At 33.7% G+C, this 23,217-nt stretch overlaps 1 protein-coding gene across 1 annotated transcript in view; it reads left to right on the forward strand.

Annotated features, from left to right (window-relative positions):
• The window catches only part of LOC142320654 (G-protein coupled receptor Mth-like), a 111,656-nt gene that overhangs the window by 27,212 nt on the left and 61,227 nt on the right, over positions 1–23,217 (forward strand). The window contains exon 2 of the mRNA XM_075358694.1: positions 13,406–14,651. Coding sequence (XP_075214809.1) covers positions 13,406–14,651 — 1,246 coding nt within the window. The remainder of the gene's footprint in view (positions 1–13,405; positions 14,652–23,217) is intronic.

The following is a 23,217-nucleotide window of genomic DNA, read 5'->3' on the forward strand; positions in this document are numbered from 1 at the left end:
GAAATAAAGAAAAAAGTTGACCCAATCTTTTATCTGAAAATGCTTTGTTATCCATTTACCGCTAGTGAAACATTTCCTCCGGATTTCAGTCACTCCAGTGAAATGAGGTCATACTGAAATTTTAAAGGTGTTACATAAGGGATAAAATTGATGGTTTCTTTTGGCTTTAAAAACCGGATAAAAGATCAGAGAACTATATCTCCCGTAGTTTTCATGATATCCAACGTAAAATAGAAAAATTCGGTGCCGAAAAACACGGTTTTTTTAGGTTTGAAGCAAAATAACTTTGTTAAATGACCAATAAATCCGTAAATTTTACTTTAAAACTTGTAAAGAATTTAATTCTGAGGAAATTGATGTAATAAAGTCTATGAAAAAGAAGGAAATTAACTATTATTAAAAACGGAAACGGAACAAAATTTAACAGAAAAATGTTATGAATTGTAAAAATTAAAAATAGCTGTATTTAGTGCAATACAATAAATTTAGGCCTTTGAAAAATTAGGCTGGCAACATTAACTGTATGTTTCGAAATTAATTTGAATACTACTCATTGTTGTCATAAAATTGTGGTTATGGGCTAAACGTTAGGCGGTTTAGTTGTTTTTGACATAATTTTGATTGCGTTTAATTGTTTTTGATAATCAAGTTATGTAGTGTTTTTTGTTTGTTATACTATAAACTGTACCTACATTTTTTCAAGTGAATCTGAATTTAAAAAAGTGAAATTCCGTTTTTAATCCTTTGTTTTGAAAAATGCCGCGTCTCTTCACTCACAGAATATGCTGATATAATTTTTGTTTACGGCTTTTGCGATGGAAGAATACCGATCCATGAGTATTGTTGTATTGCCGTACCTACTATTCGTAGGTATCCTGAACGAGTAGTTTCAAACCGTAAAATAATTTGTAGAAGTTTTAATAAACTTAGTGAAAATGGTACACTTCCCAGCGCTCGTATTTCATCTGAACGTCAAGGGGGGGGAGGCTCCTTAGAGTTCAAAGGACACTCCCTTGGACTGAGTATTACTTCATTGTATGTCCGGCCCAGTAGGGGAAAAACAAAAGAACAACACCAATGCCGGCCTCCGTAGCGCGAGTGGTAGCGTCTCGGCCTTTCATCCGGAGGTCCCGGGTTCGAATCCCGGTCAGGCATGGCATTTTTACACATGCTATAAACCATTAAATCATTCATCTGATCCTCTGAAGCAGTGCCTAACAGTGGTCTCGGAAGTTAAAAAAAAAGAACAACACCAATGTAAAAAACAGCTGTCCCACCTGTAAGAATCACTTTTAAAGATTTTTTAGGTGAACAAGTTAAACGATCATTCACAACCTCAATAACTGCTTTAGTTAATAGAGTGATGGTCAGCATGGGCTCCTTTGAATTAATACTAAGTCTCACAAAATTTACCTGTATGATATTTTTTTATTTACGGAGAGCTCCAAAATGAGGAAATTTCAACTGAAACTCTTTTTCTCAGAAATATTTTTACGAGAATAAATCTCAATAGTGAAAACACGCTCATCCTTGGATAACAATATAATTGTTCCGACACAAAGAAATGGGAAATGAAATAGAGCACGACAAGTTTATATCAACTGCTACGTGCAACTAATCTTAAGCTGTTTTATTATCTAATAAATAGGTAAAAATTCGCTTCGTGCAAGTTATAGAAGTAAATTTTGTAATTTCCAATGGTTTTTGTTCTTACAAATTAGGTAAATTTTATGAGAATGCTCCCTATTGTAATCGGTACCATGATTCGACTTCCGGAAAATTTCGACATATCTTCGCGTTTCACATCTCCCGGACCCCATAACCACCGTCATTTCAAAAGTTTATATATATATATATATATAATATCTATATCTATTTAATATAATGTAATATCTATTTTTACATATATATATAAATATCTTTTTTTTTGTAGACACGATAATTGCCGTAATTTTGTGCCAATCACTTTCAAATTGATACATAAAATATAACTACCCAAAATCTCGGTCGAGTTCGTTAATGTGCAAAATCAAAGCATGGGAATGGAAATGGGGGCTTTTTCGAAAAAAACAAAATATCGCTATAACTTTCTTATTAAGTAAATATCGAATTCGTTTAAAGTTCCTAGTATTCTTTGAATAAGGACCTAAAACTTACCTACGTAAAATTTTTTGATATCACCAACCATTGGCCCAAGGGGTAGAAAAAATGAGATTTCGAACACAAAAAAAAATCATTCCTCTCTTAATAGGCACAGTATCAAATCGGTTTAAAGTGGTCGTCAGTCCTCTAAATATTACCTAAAAGTTTTGTCTTAAACAATTTTTGACATGACTAACCCTTATGGCAAGGGGTGACCAAGATGTTGCTGGAATTTTAAGATGGAGCTTGTCGTATGCTAAACATGTGAACCTTTTTTCACATGCAACCATTGTCGTATTGAGTAAATTTGAATTTTTTCTTAACTTTAAGGCGGAAATCATTTTTATCCTCTACTTAGCACCGATAAAATCTACCTCCGCTTTTTCGGCGTGGCGAAAAGGATTTTTTTAATTTATATCGGAAGAGGTTTTGTCACAGACAAAACCTCTTATAATATTTTAGCTGAAAAATACAGCTACAAAATAATAAATTACTATTAAATACTTATATATTTGTGGTTTTATAAGAGTTTTTTCTTACAATTGTTTCGAAGTATCTGTTTACTACGTCCAATTTTACTTATATCATGAAATTTTGTTCAATAAAATGTTTATAATGTTATGGCATTCAAGGGGGGAGATTTTGAAATTTCAGTTTGCGAGATCAATCTAGGACTGTTGATTACCAATATTTTTTATATTAATTTAGTTTTTACATTTTATTTTTACTTTACCAGCTATGTAGCAACATAACTATTGTAAAATAAATGTATGGTAATTAGCCAAAATTTTGGGTATCAATTATTGGGTTCAAATATCGACGTTTCAAGAACCCTTGTAGTAAAAAAAAAAAAATTATGGAAATTTCCAGAAGATGTACATGTGTCAGCGTCCTATATTTTGATTAATGTCTCCGGACTGGCCCAACATTAATTTCTTCAAAAATGGCCTAACAAATGTTCATATATGAGGTAATGGTGGTATTCAATTTAAATTTTGGACAAAATTAAAAAAAGGGAAAACTTTTTTCCATATTTCCATATTAAGTTATTCAATAATTCGAAGTCTATAGATCGAATTTAAGGACATTATTTCTAAACAGGTTTTGCCTCATACCTCGAAAAAGCATTGTCCCCAAAAATTGAAATTTAGCATAAATATTTGGATATATTTGTGTCCAAGCTTTAGCCTGATTTTTTACCTCCATCAGGCAAGGGAGCACAACAGTTTTATTTTTTTGCTAATTACTGATAAAATTTGAAGCTTCAAAAACAAGGAGCTGAATGGGACCCGTTCTTAAAATATCAACTGTATTTAAAATTTAACTTTCAAGATTTAAAATCTAATTTTATTTAGTATTAATGAGTAGACAACATGGGAACTTTTTTAAAAAAAAAGGGGATCCCATAGGAAACGATTTGAAAATCAAATTTTTTATAATTTTCGATATTTAACCTGTTCTTCATGTTGTGGTTGTTATTAAAAATATTATTTATGATAGCTGTCAAGCAAGGATGACAAATGGGATCCACTTATTTTGCTAAATTTTTTAAACTTTTTTAGCAATTATACTCTAAACAGAGTATAATTTTTATGATAACGGTTCATTTGATCTAAGGAGGTCAACTGGAACATATCTTTCAAAGAATTTTTTTTTTTTTTTCAATTGTACTTTTAACATGCATAATTTTTAAGGTAAAAATGCTTTTAAATCAAGGGGGTCAAATTGAATCCAAATTATTTTGCTGGACATTTTCATATTTATTGCAACTGTGGAAAAAATCTGCTCCCTATATCCAGTAAGAAAAACCAACAAAAACAATGTTTACACTATTATTAATAAAAAAGATTACTATTATCAGTAAAATTTAATATATGTATATATATATATATATATATATATATATATATATATATATATATACATATATATGTATATATATACACTCATAGTTTTTATTTTCATTTAATTTATTATTTACCTTATATGTACATTGCAATAGAATGTACACAGTGAAAATAATAAGCAACTAGTGAACAATAAGCAACCGCCCCCCCAAGCCCCAATGAAATGAGGATGATATGTGACATGTAAATGAGGTGTAGTCTTGTACTCAGGCTGACCATTCTTGAGACATGTAGTTAACTGAACCCCAACCACCAAGCTATGCTGACATTCACTGTCTATTATCCAGATTTGTATAAAAGGAGCTAACTTTTGCTAGGATTTGAACCTCAGAAACTTTGACTTCGAAAATCAGCTGTTAAACATCTGATTTGTGATGATTAGTTAACTACCAGACCAGCCTGATGGGATAATTTATTATTTAATACAATTATTAACTTCATGGTACTAAATACTCTTTGATTTTCCATTCATAAAAGCCAAAAAATAATAATTATTATAATTTTTATTTTAAATTGAATCAATTTTGCTTAACAATGTAATTTTATTGTATTATTTTCATTTCAAAATTTTATTGAACATAGGGTTAGCACAGAGAAGGTTTTTTAATCCTTTACTGGATTTTATATTAATTTTATTATAGTAAAATATTATTTAGATTTATTCAGAAAGGTTTTAATAAATATGATGAGTTCATTTTTATAAGTACAGCTACACTCTATAATCTTAGTTTTCCAGGATCTATTGAGCGCTGCTAATTATATGCTCCACTGAAAGTTTTATACAAACAAGACATACTACAAACAGGAGTATAATTTATAATTGAAACAAAATTATAAAGCTATTTCATCGTACCATGTAGGTCTAATATAGTACATCTTCGTAAAGAGTAATAATCTTAATTAAAGAAAATAAATTACTTCAATTAATTTTAACAAAAAAAAAAATAATAACACAAATGGTTAATCGTAACACTTGAACATTTCCAGTGATAACAAACAGCAGACTAGAGTAAGCAATGTCTTCTTTATTATGACAATTTTAACTTAATTTATTAACTTGAATATGACATAATTTTTTAGATGTGTGATGATGTATTAGTGATTATACATGCAAATATACAATTATTTCTACATTTTAATTTGCAAATAGAAAGTTTTTCTCTTAGTAAATTAAAAAGAAAACTTAATATCATAATTGAATATAATATGAATTTCTTTAAATATATAATTAAACCATGCAGTTCTTTATATTTTTTTTGTATATGACCAATTTATTATTTTTTTTCAATGAAATTGAAAAATAATAATTGTTAAACTGAACTAAGTTGTATGTATTTTTAGATATAGAACAGCCTTCCATGCCATGTCTTCAGTGTAACTCATACTAATGAAATTGAATTTACTGATATTTCATTTCATATTTTCTACCAATGGATTGAATTTTTTTTTCTAATTTATTGGCTTCATTTTTTATGTAAAGCTTTCCAGTAATGTAGAAGCACTTTTTATTAAAGTAAAAGCTTACTTTTTGTCACTAACAATTCACATTGATTATAACTACTTAAATAACATATTATTAAAAGGTTACTTTTTGTTTGCTTGAAAAAATCAGAAAATATGATGCATATTCAGTGAAGGAACACAGTTTAAATTAAGAAATACCTAATATTTATGTATTTTAACATAAAGATTAAGAAACAGTGTTTCATAACTGATAGAAAAAATATTATTTATTTAATTCGTTTGACCAACAACTAAAACAGTTTTGAGATTATTTTTTTATTATTTTTATGAGAGGAACACCTGTGAAGTACGTCGGTTTCCTCGTGAGATGCTCTGAATATAAGTGTGATATCTGTTACTTCATAGAATAAAAGAAATAGTGACTAGTTTATTTCTACAATTGTCATTAAATCTCATCATTATATGTAACTTATATTCTATAACAGCTTGAGTGAATAAAAAGCAATTTTAGTATAATCAATAATAATATTCAATAAAAAAACACATTGAATTAGTAATAAATGTAATAGTAATGTAATAATTTAATGTAGTAGTAATGTATGCACGTACGTACATGCATACACACACATGAGTGTGTGCATACATATACATCTCTCTCTCTCTCTTTCTCTCTTCCTATCAATATGTAACTGCTGAGAATATAGCCCGGCTATTAGTTTACCTAGTTGCTGATGTACAATTAATGATGAAATTGTTCAGTTAATAGAGTTTCAAAAACTAGAATAACAAGTAATTGACATAAAGAAGGAACTGCATAAAGCTAATATTTTACGCTTACTAAGAGAAAAATAAAGATGATGTTTTCAGAATGCTGTGTAATTCCTAAGAACTCAAATTTGAAGATAAAATTGTGTCGGTGTATATGTTGCAGTTCCAAACTTTTTTCTCATTTCTTTTCCAATCAGGGGAAATTTTTGTAAAAACTGAAACCTTCATTTTTAACATGCTTCAAATTTGAAATTTATGTTGGAACTGGAAATAAGTGAACCAATAATGGAATTTAAAAAAATGGCCTCATAAGAATGCATAAACATTGTATATGCAGTATTTTTATATTTAAAACTGAACGGCTATTATAAAAATTAACAAATTTAAATTATTAATAATTATAAAATGTAGGGTTTTTACCTACTAATATAAATTTACTGTTAATAAACTTATTTTTCTACATGACTACTTTTCTCAAGATTTTTATACCGTACTGTACACTATTTTCATTTTTATCAGTAATTGTAACGTATATAATACCTGTAGCTATTTGAATGACAAATTTGAAACATCTAAAATTTCTTTGCTTGATAAATTAAATATTTATCATTTGTTAAGTTCTAGAAACATTTACTAAAAGTATTACTTCAGTAGATTATTAAAATTGTTTGAAGCCACTTTTGTTTACACTGTGTAAATCATCCTCAATTTTACTGTAATATTAAAATAGCATTGTCTTCAAAGTTGAACCAAATATGTGTTGAGTAATATAAGTTCTATTTTATGTATTAGACCATAATTAAGAGCAGAATAAATATTTTAAACTCATGTCATGACAAACAAACAAACAAACAAACACACACACACACACACACACACACACACACACACACACACACACACACACACACACACACACAAACCAAAAATAAAGAACAGTCTAGTTATATCTTTACTGCACTCATACTTGCTATGTTCTTAAAGTAGCAAAGTTAACAAAATAACAATTAAAAATTTAATTTGGATTAGTAAATAAATAAATATATATATTTGTGTGTGTGTGTGTGTGTGTGTGTGTGTGTGTGTGTGTGTGTGTGTGAAGATAAGTGTTTTGACACATTTAAGAAACAAAACAAACTATTCATAACATTCATTCTTTTGTGTTATTTTTTTATACTTGTACAGATTAAAGTCCACAAATAATACTATTAATGTGACAGAATTTTCTATAATGGATACCTTGAAATAAAATAGATAAAATATCCATAAGAAATAGTCCAAAAACATTCAAATTAAATAGATATTCTTCCAGAACAAAATTACTTTTTTTTAACCAAAGTATCAGTAAAATGAGTACTTATTCTCCTGTACGTATGTTAGAAGTCATAACCAAAAGAATTGGCGTAAATAAGAGTGATAAGTAATTTCTGAAAAAAGTATTGCATTTCTTAAGATAAGATGTATCCGATGCTCAGCTTACTAGGAAAAAATGTAGAGAAGTGGTTTCCAGTTGTATTTTCTTTGAGCTAATTATATTGTAGCACATCGAAATGCTGTACCTACTGAAATGCAAGTGATATTAAACACTAATTGCAGTTATATATTTGGAGTAATTGGTATATAATAGTTTTGTTCATATCCCTTTCTTTTTTTTACTAAAGATATCTTATTAAATACATTTTTATTCTTAAAAAACCCCTCTATAAATCATGAGACTGGCCGATGGTGAGGGGGCTTCAGTGCTCAGTGATACAAAGTAGCTGGACCGAAGATCCAACCATATCAGAGTGGCATCTGTTGAGAGCCAGACTAAGGAATGATTCCTGAAAAAGGGCAGCAGCTCTTTCAGTAGCTGTTAAGGGTGTAGGTCAGGACGACTTAAATGGCCATATTAATATCACTCAGTCTTCTGAGTACTGTGCAGCTAAAAGCAGTGGAAAACTACATCTGTTTATTTTTCTAAGAATATGTAGCTCTTTGCATTTTCATCTAACAAAAATTGAGGCGCCTTCCTTTGTAAAATATTCAGGAGGTAAACTAGTCCCCCATTTGGATCACTGAATGGGAACTGCAAAGGAAGGGGTTACCAGAAAATTAAAAAATAGCATTCTATGAGTCAGAGCATGGAATGTTAGAAGCCTAAAAAAGATTGGTCAGTAAGAAAATTTAAAGAGGGAAATGGGTAGGTTAAATGTAGATATAGTAGGAATTAGCAAGGTTTGATGGGAAGAGGAAAAGAACTTTTGGTCAGGTGATTTTAGATTAATTAACTCAGCATCAAATAAAGGCAGCCAGGAGTAGATTTCATAATGAATAAGAAGATAGGGAAGAAAGAGAGTGGATTATTTCAAAAAGCATAGCAATAGAATCATTGTAATCAGATAAAATCACAACCTAAGGCAACAATGATTGTTAATTTCTACCTACAAGTGCCCATGATGATCATGAGGTAGAGGGTATATACGAAGCAATTAAATCCATAAAAGGGGATGAAAATTTAATAATAGTTGGATATTGAAATGCAAGTATCAGAAAAGGCAAGTAAGGAAATATTGTGGGTGAATACAGGCTGGGCAATAGAAATGAAAGAAGGGATCAGCTGATTGAGTTTTGCACAAAGTATAATTTAGTAATTGCCAACACCCAGTTTAAAGATCATAATTGAAGAAGAATATACACATGGAAAAAGCTGGGCGATACTGCAAGGTATCAGATAGATTATATCTTGGTTAAGCAAAGATTTAGAAATCAACTCATTGACTGCAAAGCATATACAGGAGCAGACATTGATAGCGATCATAATTTAGTGATAATGAAATATAGATTGGGGTTTCAAAACCTGAAGAAAAGGTGTCAGATAAATTGCTGGAATTTAGAGAAGCTTGAGGAAGAGGAGGTAAAGAAGATTTTTCAGGAGGACATTGCAAGAGATCTGAGTAAAACAGATAAAGTAGAAAATATAGCAGAAAAGGAGAATGTAAAAAAGGAAATTTTTTAATCAGCAGAAGCAAACTTAGGCAATACAAAGAGAACTGGTAGAAAACCTTGGATATCAGAGGATATATTGAAACTGATGGATGAGCGTAGAAAGTATAAGAATGCTAGTGATGAAGAAGGTAAACTTAAGAAGGACCTTCTTAAGAAGAACAATTAAGAAATACTTTAAACAGGAAGTGCAAATTATCAGAAGAAGAGTGGATTAAAGAAAAGTGTTCAGAAATGGAAAGAGAAATGATCATTGATAAAATAGACAGAGCATATAGGAAAGTTAAGGAGAATTTTGTGATATTTAAGTTAAAATCTAATAATGTGCTATTTAAGATGGTACACTGATTTATAATATAAAATAGAAGGTTGATAGGTAGGTGAAATATATTAAAGAGTTAAATGGAGAAAATGAATTAGAAACTGGTGTTATAGAGGAAGAAGAGAAAGTTGAAGATGATAAAAAGGGAGGTACTACACTGAGATCTGAATTTAATAGTGCTTAAAGGATTTGAATGGGAGAAAGTCTCCTGGGATAGACAGGATGCCTGCAGAATTACTGAGAGTGCAGATGAGGAAACGATAGATAGATTATACAAACTGGTGTGTAATATTTACAAAAAAGGTGAAGTTCTGTCAGACTTCAAAAAGAGTGTTATTGTTGTGATACCAAAGAAAGCAGGAGCAGATAAATGTGAAGAATACAGAAGTAGCTTAACTACTCATGCATAAAAAATTTTAACTAGAATTCTGTATAGAAAAATTGAGAGGGGAGTGGAGGAAATGTTAAGAGAAGACCAGTCTGGTTTCATTCAGAAAAAGTATAGGGACAAGGGAAGCAATTTTAGTGCCCATATTAATAGTAGAAGAAGATTAAAGTAAAAAAAAAACAACATACATGGTATTTATTAACTTTGAAAAGGCATTTGATAATATAGACTGGAATAAAATGTTCATCATTTTAAACAATTTCGGGTTCAAGTATAGAGATAGAAGAACAATTGCTAATATTTACTGGAACCAAACTGCAACAGTAATAATCGAAGAGAATAAAGAAGAAGCAGTAATAAAAAAGGGAGTCAGACAAGGATGTTTCCTATCCCTGTTACTTTTTAATCTTTACATAGAACTTAGCAGTTAATGATGTTAAAGAACAGTTTAGATCTGGAGTAACAGTGCAAGATGAAAAGATAAAGCTCTTATTAGATTTGCTGACGATATAGTAATTGTAGCTGAGAGTAAAAAAGATTTAGAAAAAACAATAAGTGGCATGGATGAAGTCCTACGCAAGAACTATAACATGAAAATAAACAAGAATAAAATGAAATAGTAGAAATAAAGTGGATTTGCCACTGAATATAAAAGTAGGTCAAGAAAATATTATGGAGGTAGGAGGATTTTATTATTTGGGAAGTAGAATTACTAAAGATGGACGAAGCAGTAACGATATAAAATGCTGAATAGCACAGGCGAAATGAGCTTTCAGTCAAAAATTTAATTTACTTACATCAAAAGTTAATTTAAACATCAGGAAAGCATTTTTAAAGTATATGTTATAACTGGGACAGGTAGGTGGGAAAAATTGTGCAGGAAGGCAATGCTTGGAATATATAAAACAAATTGTTACGGCTGTAGAATGTAGGGGGTATACCGAAATGAAACAACTGGCACTAGATAGGGAATCTTGGAGTGCTGCATCAAACTAGTGAAATAACTGAAGAAAAAAAAGATTGTTAATAATTTAAAAAAAAAAAATTGAGATGACGGACATCATCTCTGTTTTGGTCATTTTGTCCTATGAGATTGAAATTTGCAGCATTTGAAAAAACCATATGACTGGGATTCGAACCCGGGACCTCCGGATGAAAGGCTGAGATGCTATCTCTCTGTCACAGAGATCAGCACAGAAATAATATTATTGCAACCCAAAATTTACACATAATATTTAACAAGAAGATGAATAATTATGAAGGGACATCTTCATAGATGTCATTTCATAAGGCTGTTGACTAAGTGCTGTGTAAGGAACATTATTACTTTAAGAGAAAATAATTCTCACTAGTGAATCTCAAGTTCATCTTAAATGTAATTATAAACTTATGATTGAAAAGGAAAAGGAATTCTTTCATGGAGTAAAAAACCACTTCAAATGAAACTGCTTTTTTATTACAGTTTTTCATATATCAATTTCTTTTAAATTTGTTTGTCTAAATTAACAATGAAGGATAAACCTTACTTAATGTTTGTTTAGATTACGATTCAAAAAGTATGAAATCCCTATTAGAGATTTTATCAGTTATATTGTCAATTTATCACTACCAAGAAAGTTTCATTCAAAATATTTAATTCACTGACCAACTGTGGAGGGGGCTGATAATAACAATAAGATTAAATATGGCTTACTTAGTAAGTCAAAGTGGTTCAATAATTCATTGTTTATTATGTTTATAATTTCTATTAGTGTTGATCCTTTGCTAGATAAGAACTTGTTATTAACGCCCTCACATAAATAAACGCATACTTTTACTAATACAGAATGTCCGGAAAGTTGCTGTGCACTGGAATTATGCAAGTGTTATGACGAAACTTTCTTAATTATTACTTTGTATCTTCATATATTGTTATTTAAAAATGTCCTTTTCCAATATCAATACAACACTGCACACGATTCAGTTTGTTTTCAAACACTTTAATAAGCTGATGTACTGGAATGTCTCGTACGTATGCCGTTATTGAGGTTCTTAGTTCGTCAGTCGTGCGTAGTCTGTTGCGATACACTGCTTCTTTCGCTGCCAACATAGAAAATAATCTGGGAGAGTCTGATCAGTCGATCGTGCAGCCACAAACCCGTCGAAATGATTCGTTCACCAAAGACATTTCATAAAAAAGTCATTGACCATAGCTGTGTGCGCTCAGGCGCTGTCTTGTTGGAACCATCCGTGATTGATTTCCACTTCTTTTAACTGACTAATAACGTTTGTTAAAACAGCACAATAACGATCACTATTAACTGTATTTTCAAAAAAGATTTATGCGCGTTCTACTCACACCAACCCAGACTCCAATTTTCGTTTCCTACAGAGATTGTTCGTGTAATTAATGGGTGTTAGTTGTCGAACATAGTAGTGTATTTTGTGAATTAATATGCTCCCCCAAATGAAACCACGCTTCATCTGTAAAAAAACGTAATCTCGAGGATACCTATGAAATTTGTTCAATAAAACAACTAATAATTGACAATAATTTAATCTTTTGGTATGATCTGTAAGTTTCAGTTCTTGAACACGCATTACTTTGTAGGGAAAAGTTTCAGTTCTTTTTTTACAGCTTTAAGTGCGGTAGCAAGTCCGATTTCTTGCTGCTGTGCTAATATACGCATCGACTTTGATGGACTTTCGACCACAACATCCGAAACATCAAGCTGCTTCTGTTCGTTTAGTATAGGTGTCTTCCACTTCCATCAGAGTTTTCAACAGAGCTTGTTGTCCGAAATTTTTCGATAAGAGTTTGAACCGCAATGCGGTGAATAACAAGAGTATTTGGAAACTTTTAAGAAAAGTTGTGCTTCCCTAAATCAGTATACTTGTCACCTCCATGATAGACGTGTTCAACGAGAAAAATTCGTTCCTCTACCGAAAGAACTGTTACGTTTCTCGTAACTGTTGCGTCCGATAAACGAAACGAAACACGTTCAATTACAACTCCACAACTGAGTCTTGTTTATTATTGAGCAATGCCTAATAAAACCACAGGGCAACCAACCTAACGCCGAAAGAACAGAATGCACCACATAATTCTTTAGCATACTGCACAGCGACTTTCCGAACGTTCTGTAGAAAAGCTAAATGGAGGAAATAAATACTAAATCAAGATGCACAATGAACTTATATTGGGTACTAATTGCTTAGAACTGAAATTTATATCTCATATCCTCTCAATATTCAGTGAAAGTAACCTATTATAAATAAGTTACAATAAAATTCCTTTTTTAAAATATGGTTAAATTATTATTTCTTTTATAATAATATCAGGTTTAATGATAAAAAAGTTATTTTAAATATATTAAAGCTTATAATTCTAATTGTTTTTTAGAATTTTTTTTTTTTTTTACTAATTTGTTTTTTAATTTTATGTTTCAGGTTCTAAATCCAACGTTAGATTGTGTTATTAGTGATAAACATCAACTAATTGTTCCAGCGGATGTGTTAAACCGTTATCCTCATTGTCCACGGGAAAACATCAAAATAGTAGGTGCAACAGAAGGAGTTCACATTATGTGTTTAGAAGAATTATTAGGAACCAATAACACAATAAGAGATTCATCAAAGTTGATAGGATTATCATGTAGTGATGATGAAATAAGCAAAAATCTGTTCGATGTTCCTCCAGTTGTTAGTATAAAAAAGTGTTGTCCTTCTGAACGTAAATTTAATAATTATACTACAGGTTGTTGGGATTCTGATGTTAAAAATGATAAAAAAACTGTAGATAAATTATTAAAAGCGTTATTAAACAGTACACCTAGTTATATCGATATAACGTTTGGTTCACCAGATTGTAAAACGAATGAAATGTTGGTAGAACATCAAATTCCCTATAAGCAAGTAAGACAATTGGATAATGAAGCTATATTAATGAGAATTCCTGGACACAATGAAACCATTATTTTACCACCGGAAATTATTTGCGTCGATATGTATAGTTATGATGATTTAACATTAATCGTTAGATTCTGCCAAGATGAAAAGTTGACTTGTAAAATTCAACGGAAAGCTTGTATAAGAAAATGCTGCCCGGACGGTCAGTCACTGTTTAAAGCGATCAATAAAAATTGTAATTCGTCTAAATATAGTTTCAATCCAAAATTTTATTCGAATGTAAATAATGGTAATAGGAAATTAATAAACGAGATACGGCCGGCAATAACTTACGGACAAAATTGTGAAAACGTTTATATTTTGGAACCGTGGAAATATGAATACGATAAAACTTATCTCGATGAAAGCGGAGAAGTATACATTCCTGCTTCTAAGGAATATTTAAATAAGGACGATTACTGTATTGACTTTGTAACGTTCACTGAATTAAATAGGTCTGAATTAGCTACATTTTTGTGTTTTCCCGATGTACAAGATCAAGTAGCCCAACATAGTAATTTAACTAGCAGTTTTTTTATCGCTGTTGCTACTGGAAATATAGTGTCGTGCTTTTTTCTTTTATTAACTCTATTTGTGTATTTATGTTTGCCCAATCTTCAAAACATTCATGGAAAAACTGTAATGTGTTATATATTCTCTTTATTGGTCGCATATGTCTTTCTCACTGTGAATCAGCTTGGAAGCATATTTTTGATATTAAGGGAAGAAAATAACTGTAGAGCAGTAGGTGAGTATCTAATCTTATTTATCATGAATAATTTCTGTTACTACTTAAACTTCTTTTAAAAAGTTAATAAACGCTAAAATGGAATCATCCAGTTGACAAAAGTTTGGTATTTTACTACATATTACAATTTTTACTATATATCTTACGTAAGTTGAACTTGTCAAAATGTTTTTTTGTTCTTGCAACACGCGAGAACCAACCGACCGCTTTCTTTCAAATTTATAGGATACATTCGTGATAACCCAGGGAAAGTTTTAAGGCATGGATTGGGACCCTAGCCCCATTGGGGGTTAAGTTGACAATTAAAAATATTCATTAAAGAAAAAATTAATCTTTTTACTTCATTATTATATTTCTGTCCCCATGGCAACATAAATAGGTTATCTGTTCATAAACTGGGGGATGGCTACTGACATAAAGCTTAAGGATTATACATTGTACACGTATAAAGAAAGAATTAAAGAAAAAAGGATTCGTTATATTAAATTTTATCGATAATATCAAGTGGAAGTAGGGGTTGCTGCAGTTCCACAGTTCCTATCTCGAGCCACCACTGCTCAAAGGTGTATACTTTAGTTACCATATTTATTACTATTCTCGGCTTATAAGGAAAAACTGAATAAAACTGAACTAGTACAATATTTAAGGATGTCGGTTTTCAAGTTCTGTGGTGGCCGAACGTGTTTTTTTCATCTCCTGAAAAGTTCTCTCGTATAACCGTATTCGGTTTCTCTTATTGTATTGTGAGTTTAGTTTGTTACTATTAATTTTTTCTGACTGTTTTTTTATTAATTACCAGCCTAATAATTATTTATTTCGAAGTCTATCCTACGGTTACTAAGACGTGTTTAATAACAGTTTCAGTTGTTCATTTACTTGTTTACATTTTTTTATTGACTTTTTAACTTTGTATTTTCGATATATTTTTTGTGAGTGGTCTTTTCAGAGCGTTTGGCATAATATTTTGTTAATATATCTGATCCGAATAACGATACAGTAACCAAGAAATCTGGTGCACTGTCTCGAAAACCAAAGACGAGGAGTGCTCTCGCAAGAAAGGTTAAGACTAGTGGTTTAGACAAATTCCGTAACCACTGATGAGAACGTGCTTGAAGCCGTGAGGTTGGCCTGTCAGGAATGTCAGAAACGTCCCAGTCAGGATTCAGGCGTGGCTGAGCCAACGTATCTTCCTGTGTTCATTCTGAGGAGAAGAAGGAGCTGTTGGCTGCCACTTGTAAACGAGCTATAGACGAATCTCGCGCTACTGATTGGGAGTCATGCTGTGATGCAGAGCGGGTGGGGCAGCCTATCATACTAGTTTTAATGAGTAGCGCTCCGATTAAAAAAACGGAAAAACACGACTGGCACTACAGCTGACGGCAGGATGGAGCTTGAGAAAGATGGTATGGATTTGTTAAACGCGATTGATGATCTTTCATTATTCACAGATGATTAGTTTACAGGCAAGAATTTACGAGTCTGTAGACTCATCAAGAATGTGCAGCATTTGACGCAGAACTTTGTTGACCTCAGTTTGGAACTGACTAATGGAATTAGCAACATATGTGATAAGGAGAGTCAAATGTCCAAGATTACTCATATCGCTATTGAACGAGTTCTTGAGTCCGGTGACATTGAAGATCTTGCTGAGGCGGCCGGCTATCGCTAGAATAAGGACTCGTACTCCAAGGTGGACGTCACGAAAGGTCTCGAAACAGGAGCATGACTCCAGGAAGAAGAGATTGGAGGAAACTCTTCAAGGAGCCCAGGTTACAGATCGGATTGGAAACTTCAGATTGCAGTTTGTTTACGTCAAAGACTTGGACCTTGACACAACTCAGGAGGAGTTGGAAGAGGCTGTTCGGAGGGAGGTGGGTGATGGAGTCTTCATGTGCGTCTCCCCTCTAAGACCAGCTTACGGCAACACCGTAAGAGCCACTGTCCGAATATCGCACAGAGAGGCTAGGCGGCTTGCTGAAAAATCTCGTGCGAAGATTGGCTGGCACTCTAGTAGGGTGGAACTAATGAGTGAGCAGAACAAATGCTACCGTTGTTGGGGTGTTAGCTACAGGAGTGAGACTTGTCGCGGTCAAGACAGATCTACGCTTTGGTTTGTCTGGCATTTCTCCCACCACCACTCCATTCGGTCGCCCTAAAGCATAAGACCGAATGTCCGTGCCACAAACGGCTACTGCGTCTCAAAACGGTTTAGCGACCAATAACCTAATTAGCTCCTAGAGCTTACCTAACTGCGTGAGCGGAATAAGCGTGGTGCCCTACACCACCGCTTGCGCGTCCCACCGCTCACTAGTCATATATTACTAAAATGGGTAGGCGCACCCCGTCTACCTACTAAAACATATGATTTTTCAATAAATCTACGCTTAATAGATCTTATCGCTTATTAGATAGATGTCAATAAAGATACGCTTTGTTTCAACTGTGAGGATGGCGGCCATAAGGCCGTGTTCTGCACGAAATCTCGGAGATGCCTTGACTGTGGTGATTTGGGCCACCGCACTGGGGGCAGAGGCTGTAAATATCAGACAGCATGCTAAGAGTGCTGATTTTTAATGCAAATAGATGCTCGCTCTCCCATGATCTTGTGGGGAAGCTAGCTAAGGACCTTCATGTCGTGTTTTCTTGTAATGACTCAACTGAATAGGTCGGTTTTAACTGGAATAAAGACAACAGGGTTGATGTAGCATAGCGGACGTTTGGGTTGGCATCTTCTGGAAAAGGGCGATAGCTTCCTCTGTATTGAGCTGGCGTAGGCGATGATCATATAGGCCTATGTTTCTCCCAATTGCAACTTGGTGGACTATGGGTCTTGCATGGCACGACTGAACGCGGAAGTTGTTGGGACTTCGAAGAAGCCCAACAACTTCAACTAGTAGGTGGCTTCAACTGCAAGTCTGTGGAGGCTGGCAGTGCTTACACTAGCAGGAGAAACGAAATTCTGGCTGACATGAAGAGTACTCTAGATCTCTACTGTGTAAATGATTGTGCGCCGACTTCCTCCGCCCGTGGTCATTCCTCGGTGTTAGATCTAACTACCCTCGACGGGAGGTGAAATTGCAACTGTTGTTCCTGGAGACTGCTGCCAGATTACACTGCCAGCGACCATCTGGCCACCCTCGTTGAACGTGGGGATACCTCCTTCCGTCCACGGAATCAAGACCCTCCTACATGCTTGACATATCGGAAAGTGTGTAACATCGTCGAGGAGGTCTAGCACGCCGTACGTCGTGGTCTTCGTCTTACACCTGTCCCTTACTCGAATAAATAGATCGTTGACGGATCACGGCCTGCGTTTATCGCCTCAGAAGAGTGAATATATCGTCCTCGTCGGTCGGAGGAGTGTAGGAAAAATAGACTTACACATTGGAACACACTTGATTCCGTCAAAACGCGTTGTCCGATATTTAGGGGTGACTTTCGACAAGTCGTGTAGATTCGGCGACCACATCATCGCGGTATGTGAACGAGCAGAGAACACTCTTGCTGTCCTAAAACGACTTCTCTCAATCCAGTGGCGCCTCAGCATCGAAACGAAGAGTCATTATGTCTACTGTCGCATTTATTATTTTGTGCACAGCTCCGGTTTGGGGTTCAACGTTGCTGATTATAAGGAACCTTACCAGGCTTCGGAGTGTGCACAGACGTTCGTTGCTGGAGATCGTACCGCATTTAGGACCACCTCATATAATGCTGCCTGCGTGCTAACGGGTATTCCCCTCATCGATCTATTTTTAAAGGAACGGACGGACAGATACGCGGGATGCAGCTGCATTGGTACGGGACTCGACTTTTAACATCTGGCAGGATACCGATCCTGCCAGATTTTGGTGGCTGGCCGGGGAAACGGCAGCCTGGATGAGAGTCTTAATACTGGATCTGCGATTGTGATATTTGAGAAAACACGGTGACCTTGACTATTACACCACACAAATGTTCACAGGCCATAGCAATTTTGGCAGTCAACTTCATCGTATTGGGAGGCGTGGCATCCCCAGTTGTATATACTGCACGGAATGTGACACCGTCGTTCACACCCTGTTTCAGTGCCCTGAATGGACGGAACAAAGGGCTTGTGCGGAGATTACTGGCTTGTCGTCTGCGTCCCTGCTACCTTACATCATATTTCTGCAGCTTACGGGCTGCGTTCAGCCTCTTTTCTCGGACGGTGCTTTGAACCAAAGATGATGAGGAACGGAGAAGAGATTTCTAGTAGCGGGAGGTATTGGACAGCCGCAGCTGTGAGGGTCGGTGTACCTTGGTGTGCTGGGTCCGATGATCAGCTGAGGACTCCATGTACGGAGTATGACGCTTCTGATGTGACAACGATCATCTGGACCTGTCGTCTTTTAGGGAGGAATCAAGACTAGAGTCCCGGTGAGGGATCCTCTCGGGGACCCCCGTTTGCGGTATAAGGCACTCATAAGACCGAATCCCGGCCTCTGAGTGAGGATGAAGGTTTCAGCATTGCTGGATCTGGAATCTCCTCGCTGGGGGTTAGAGGTTGGCGTAAATAAAAGATCCAACCGGCGGGTCGACCTGCCTTGCCGGATGTTCAGTTGGTGGGCGAGAAGGCCCGTTAGAGTTAAAGGACACTCCCCTGGGCTGCGTTATACTTAACTGTGGGTCCCGCTCAGGGGAGGAGGTATAGTAGAAAAAAAAAGGTTATTACTATTCTGTCTTTTATAATTTTGTTTCTTTTTCAGGTTTCTATAAATCCTGAATATTTTAATTGTTATTAATCAGTATTACTCTCAAAACTATGAGGGTAACGAACATTGCAGGTGTTCAGGGGTCGGAGCCCTCTTGATAGACGGGAATAACAAGCTAAGCGAGCTCTATAGCACGAGTAGGCTCCCTGGTGTTCCTGGATCGACTCCAGGGTTCTCTTGGGCCGACCGGCTAATATATATATATATATATATTTTTTTTTTTTAAATCAGAAAAGTTTTATCATCAAATAATGATGGATAAATACTTGAATGTTGGGTATTTAAAATCAATCTTCTTTTTTTAAATTTTCCTAAATTTCAATAAAATAACGCTGATAACCAAGTTAGAAAACTGTTCCTTTTTACGAAAGTGGCTGGAACAACGATATAAAGCAATTCATTTTTTGCAAACGTAATATGAAATTTTTGCTCAACCGAAGGTTACACAAACCTTTACTGAACTTACCATAAGCTATGATACATTCAAATGTTAATATATAAATCTTTACAGTATTAATTAATGTTTGCGTGTTAATTTTTATATTTTTAATAGTATAACTCGTCTTATAGAAAAGTTCTTGCATTTTGTAGTATCTTACAAATTTACTGAAAATCCGCTTCTTTTCTTAAGTATCAGATTTCGATGTGTTAAATGAATGTTATTATGACCATTTTTCTATACAGTTAAATTACGTAATTTACCGTAAATTAAAAATATATATAAAACAAAGAGGGAGTTATATAATAACCAATATTTCTGCTAATTTTCCCCTACTACTCGTACTACGTTTGATCAAAGACAGTTATTTTAATAAATATTAATTTTATTAACCAAATTTAAATTTTTTTTTAATTTTAACCAAATTTAAATAATTTTTTGAAATTTTTACAAAAATTTGTAATGATATACATTGTACAGTTCTAGCTCAAATTCTTCAGTTCTAACCGTAAATTTTGAAAAGATCACTGGATTTTTTTCCACTGATAGTCTACTTTATATTGAAATTTATCTCGTTTTACAGAGTCTGTGTTTTAAAATTTTTTGGGTAAAAATGGATTTTCTAAAAGTTACTGTCTGTCTCATTAAAATTCATAATTTAATGTCATAATCCGGTATCGAATTTTTTTTATTTATCCAAAAAATAGTCTGTAAAATAAACAGATTTAAAGATTTAGTTCTATTTGTATTAATAGGATTTAGTTCATTATAATTTATTAATGGAAGAAAACCTCTGACTTTGAGTAGTTATAATTTTGTAATTAACAATAAGAGATAGAGAAAATAAAAATATAAGAAATACATAATAAGAAAAACAAATTAAAGCTTGTTGTATTTAAACTATTTTATTAAGAACTAGTTTTAACATCAAGAAACGCTTCGTTTTTATTTAAAGTAAAACGCAGAAAACAGAGGTTTTACGCCATTTTCTGTAATATATCCAATTTCTGAGATTGTTAACTTTGTCATAATACTCAAAGTACATATTTTAACGTAGGTTAAAATAAGGACTTTTATCTTTAACTTTTCATTAAGTAAATTCCAGGTCCCGAAATTATTCTGCTTTACATAAAAATAAATCTGCATTTGTTTCGAAATGATTTTTTTACGTAGCTTTTTCGTGAAATGTAAACGACGCGTACTTTGTTGTTTAAAAGAATTCGTAATTAATAAAAACCGTATTAGGCTTTACTGAGTTATTTTTTTTTTGTAACTGTTAAAAATTACAACAGCTCTAACTTAGCTGTCTTCTTTCATTAGCCACACTATAATAATTTTCCTGTCATAAACTTTATTTAAAACCCGTCTATTGTGAAAAATAAAAGAATTCTTTACTAAAGATTATATAAAACCCAAGATTTTTCAAAATCACACAACAAAAACACAGTTATTAAAAATTTGAAAAAAAATGTTCATTTGTTTTCAAACCAGGGAGATAACTTCAATTCTTGTTATTTTTACTTTTAATGGTAAAATAGTTATGACTTGTAAGAAAATGCGACTAGAGAAAATTTTTGGCTCTGAAAATAAGAGCTTTTACCAGCCCTAGCGTTAATATACGATGATTATGTTACAGTTCTTCTTGTGGATATAAAAGAAAAAATTCAGCCGGTGTTGAATAAGTGGAAGGAGGAGTTAAATAATGGAAAGAGCACCCCGGAAAAATTGGAGAGGATGAATTTAAAATACAGTGTATTGGAAAAATAAATGGAAGATCGCAGAATAAATTTAATATCTAGGGTTAATAATAAAGTAAGATGGGAAAATATTTTAGGAAAAGTTAAAAAAATCAACAATTTACTATTCGTAAGAAAAACGAAGGGAAGAAGTTTATGTTCAACTATAAATTTTTGCCTGTATCGTGTAAGAGCGGGGTGTAAACTGCCTTAGGAAAAAATATCAGCAAGATAATAGCATCAAGAATCATATTTCTAAAAATAATTGTGGGAAAATTAAGAGATAGACTTTTTTCTATTTTTTTTTTTTTTGGAAGAGGTGGGGAATCCATTTTACAGACGCCGAAGCAGTGTCGGGGTAGCTAACAAGTCCCGCTAGGTTTTAGGAAGAGCGTATGTATACCTGCGCACTACCGACTAAACCTCCACCCCTGGCTATCCACCCTCCCTGGCATAGCTAATAACGCATTCTATCAGGTAGGGAGAGATCGCCCACATACGCAGTTATACGTCATATCATATTACAAGTATAGATCTTAAGTTGAAAACACAATGCAGATTCTTACATGAGATCATTAAATAATCAGTACAAAACACAATACAAACATAAAGTGATACAAATCATACATGATACATGTACAAATACAGCTAACCATATACAACAAACAATGTAAGTTTTTTTTTTACATAATATCTAAAACTAAACATCATATTATCATTCAGAATAGGATACATAATATGTTACATAAAACCTAAAACTAAACATTATATACGTACTAAAAGATAAAAACAAATATATAGAGTATGTCACACCAGAAGCGCAACCCACAGAAGCTGTACACAGCTGTTGCTCAAGGTACAGTACATACCTAAAATACCAAGCCACCCAGCTGCCATCCAACACCTGTGCGAAGTTCCCGCAGCTTCATCGCGCCTAAGGACCCCCACGCGCCCGGGAGGGCCCCTAGGCGCTCGGCCGAGGGCCTGTCCGACCACGTGTCCTCCGACGCCTAACTCTTATGCGGGTCTCCTCCCAGGTAATTAGGTCCCGCAGGACTGTCCTCCTTCCAGTTCGTCTCCGAGTGCAATAATATATCTTGTACTTCTTCTGGTGTGAACATATCTTCTTTATGTAAAACATCTTTTACACACGATCTTTTATCTCACGATCGTATCTTGCGCACTTAAAAAACACATGGTAGACGGTTTCCTCCTCGTGGCAGACAGGGCATTCATCGGAATGGTCCAGGCAGAACCTGAACAGGTAGAATCTAAACCCTCCATGGCCCGTCAGGAACTGCGTTAAGTAATAAAGAGATAGACCTAGCCATTAATGATCAGATAATAAGTCGCTATTCGGCCGGAGTAAATGACGGTAAGAAGATTTTCGAAAAAAAGTTAATTGAAATATGAAAACAATGAGGACGATAAACTGAGACAAGACTTAGAAGGGAGACCAAAGAGAAGTAACAGGAAGTTAAGGAAAGTACTAAGAAGTGGGAAGAGCTAGGAACAGATACAGATGATATGAAACGGGTGACAAAAAAGAAACGAGAATAGAGAGTGTGGATTTAAACTGGTCGAAACCTAATGCTGATAAGAAAAGGATTGATTGAAAAATATGAAACAAAAAAGTATATGAAGGGTAGACAGATAAACTA

This window comes from Lycorma delicatula, chromosome 2 (genome assembly GCF_047948215.1).
Source record: "Lycorma delicatula isolate Av1 chromosome 2, ASM4794821v1, whole genome shotgun sequence".
NCBI classification, from domain to species: Eukaryota; Metazoa; Arthropoda; class Insecta; order Hemiptera; family Fulgoridae; genus Lycorma; species Lycorma delicatula.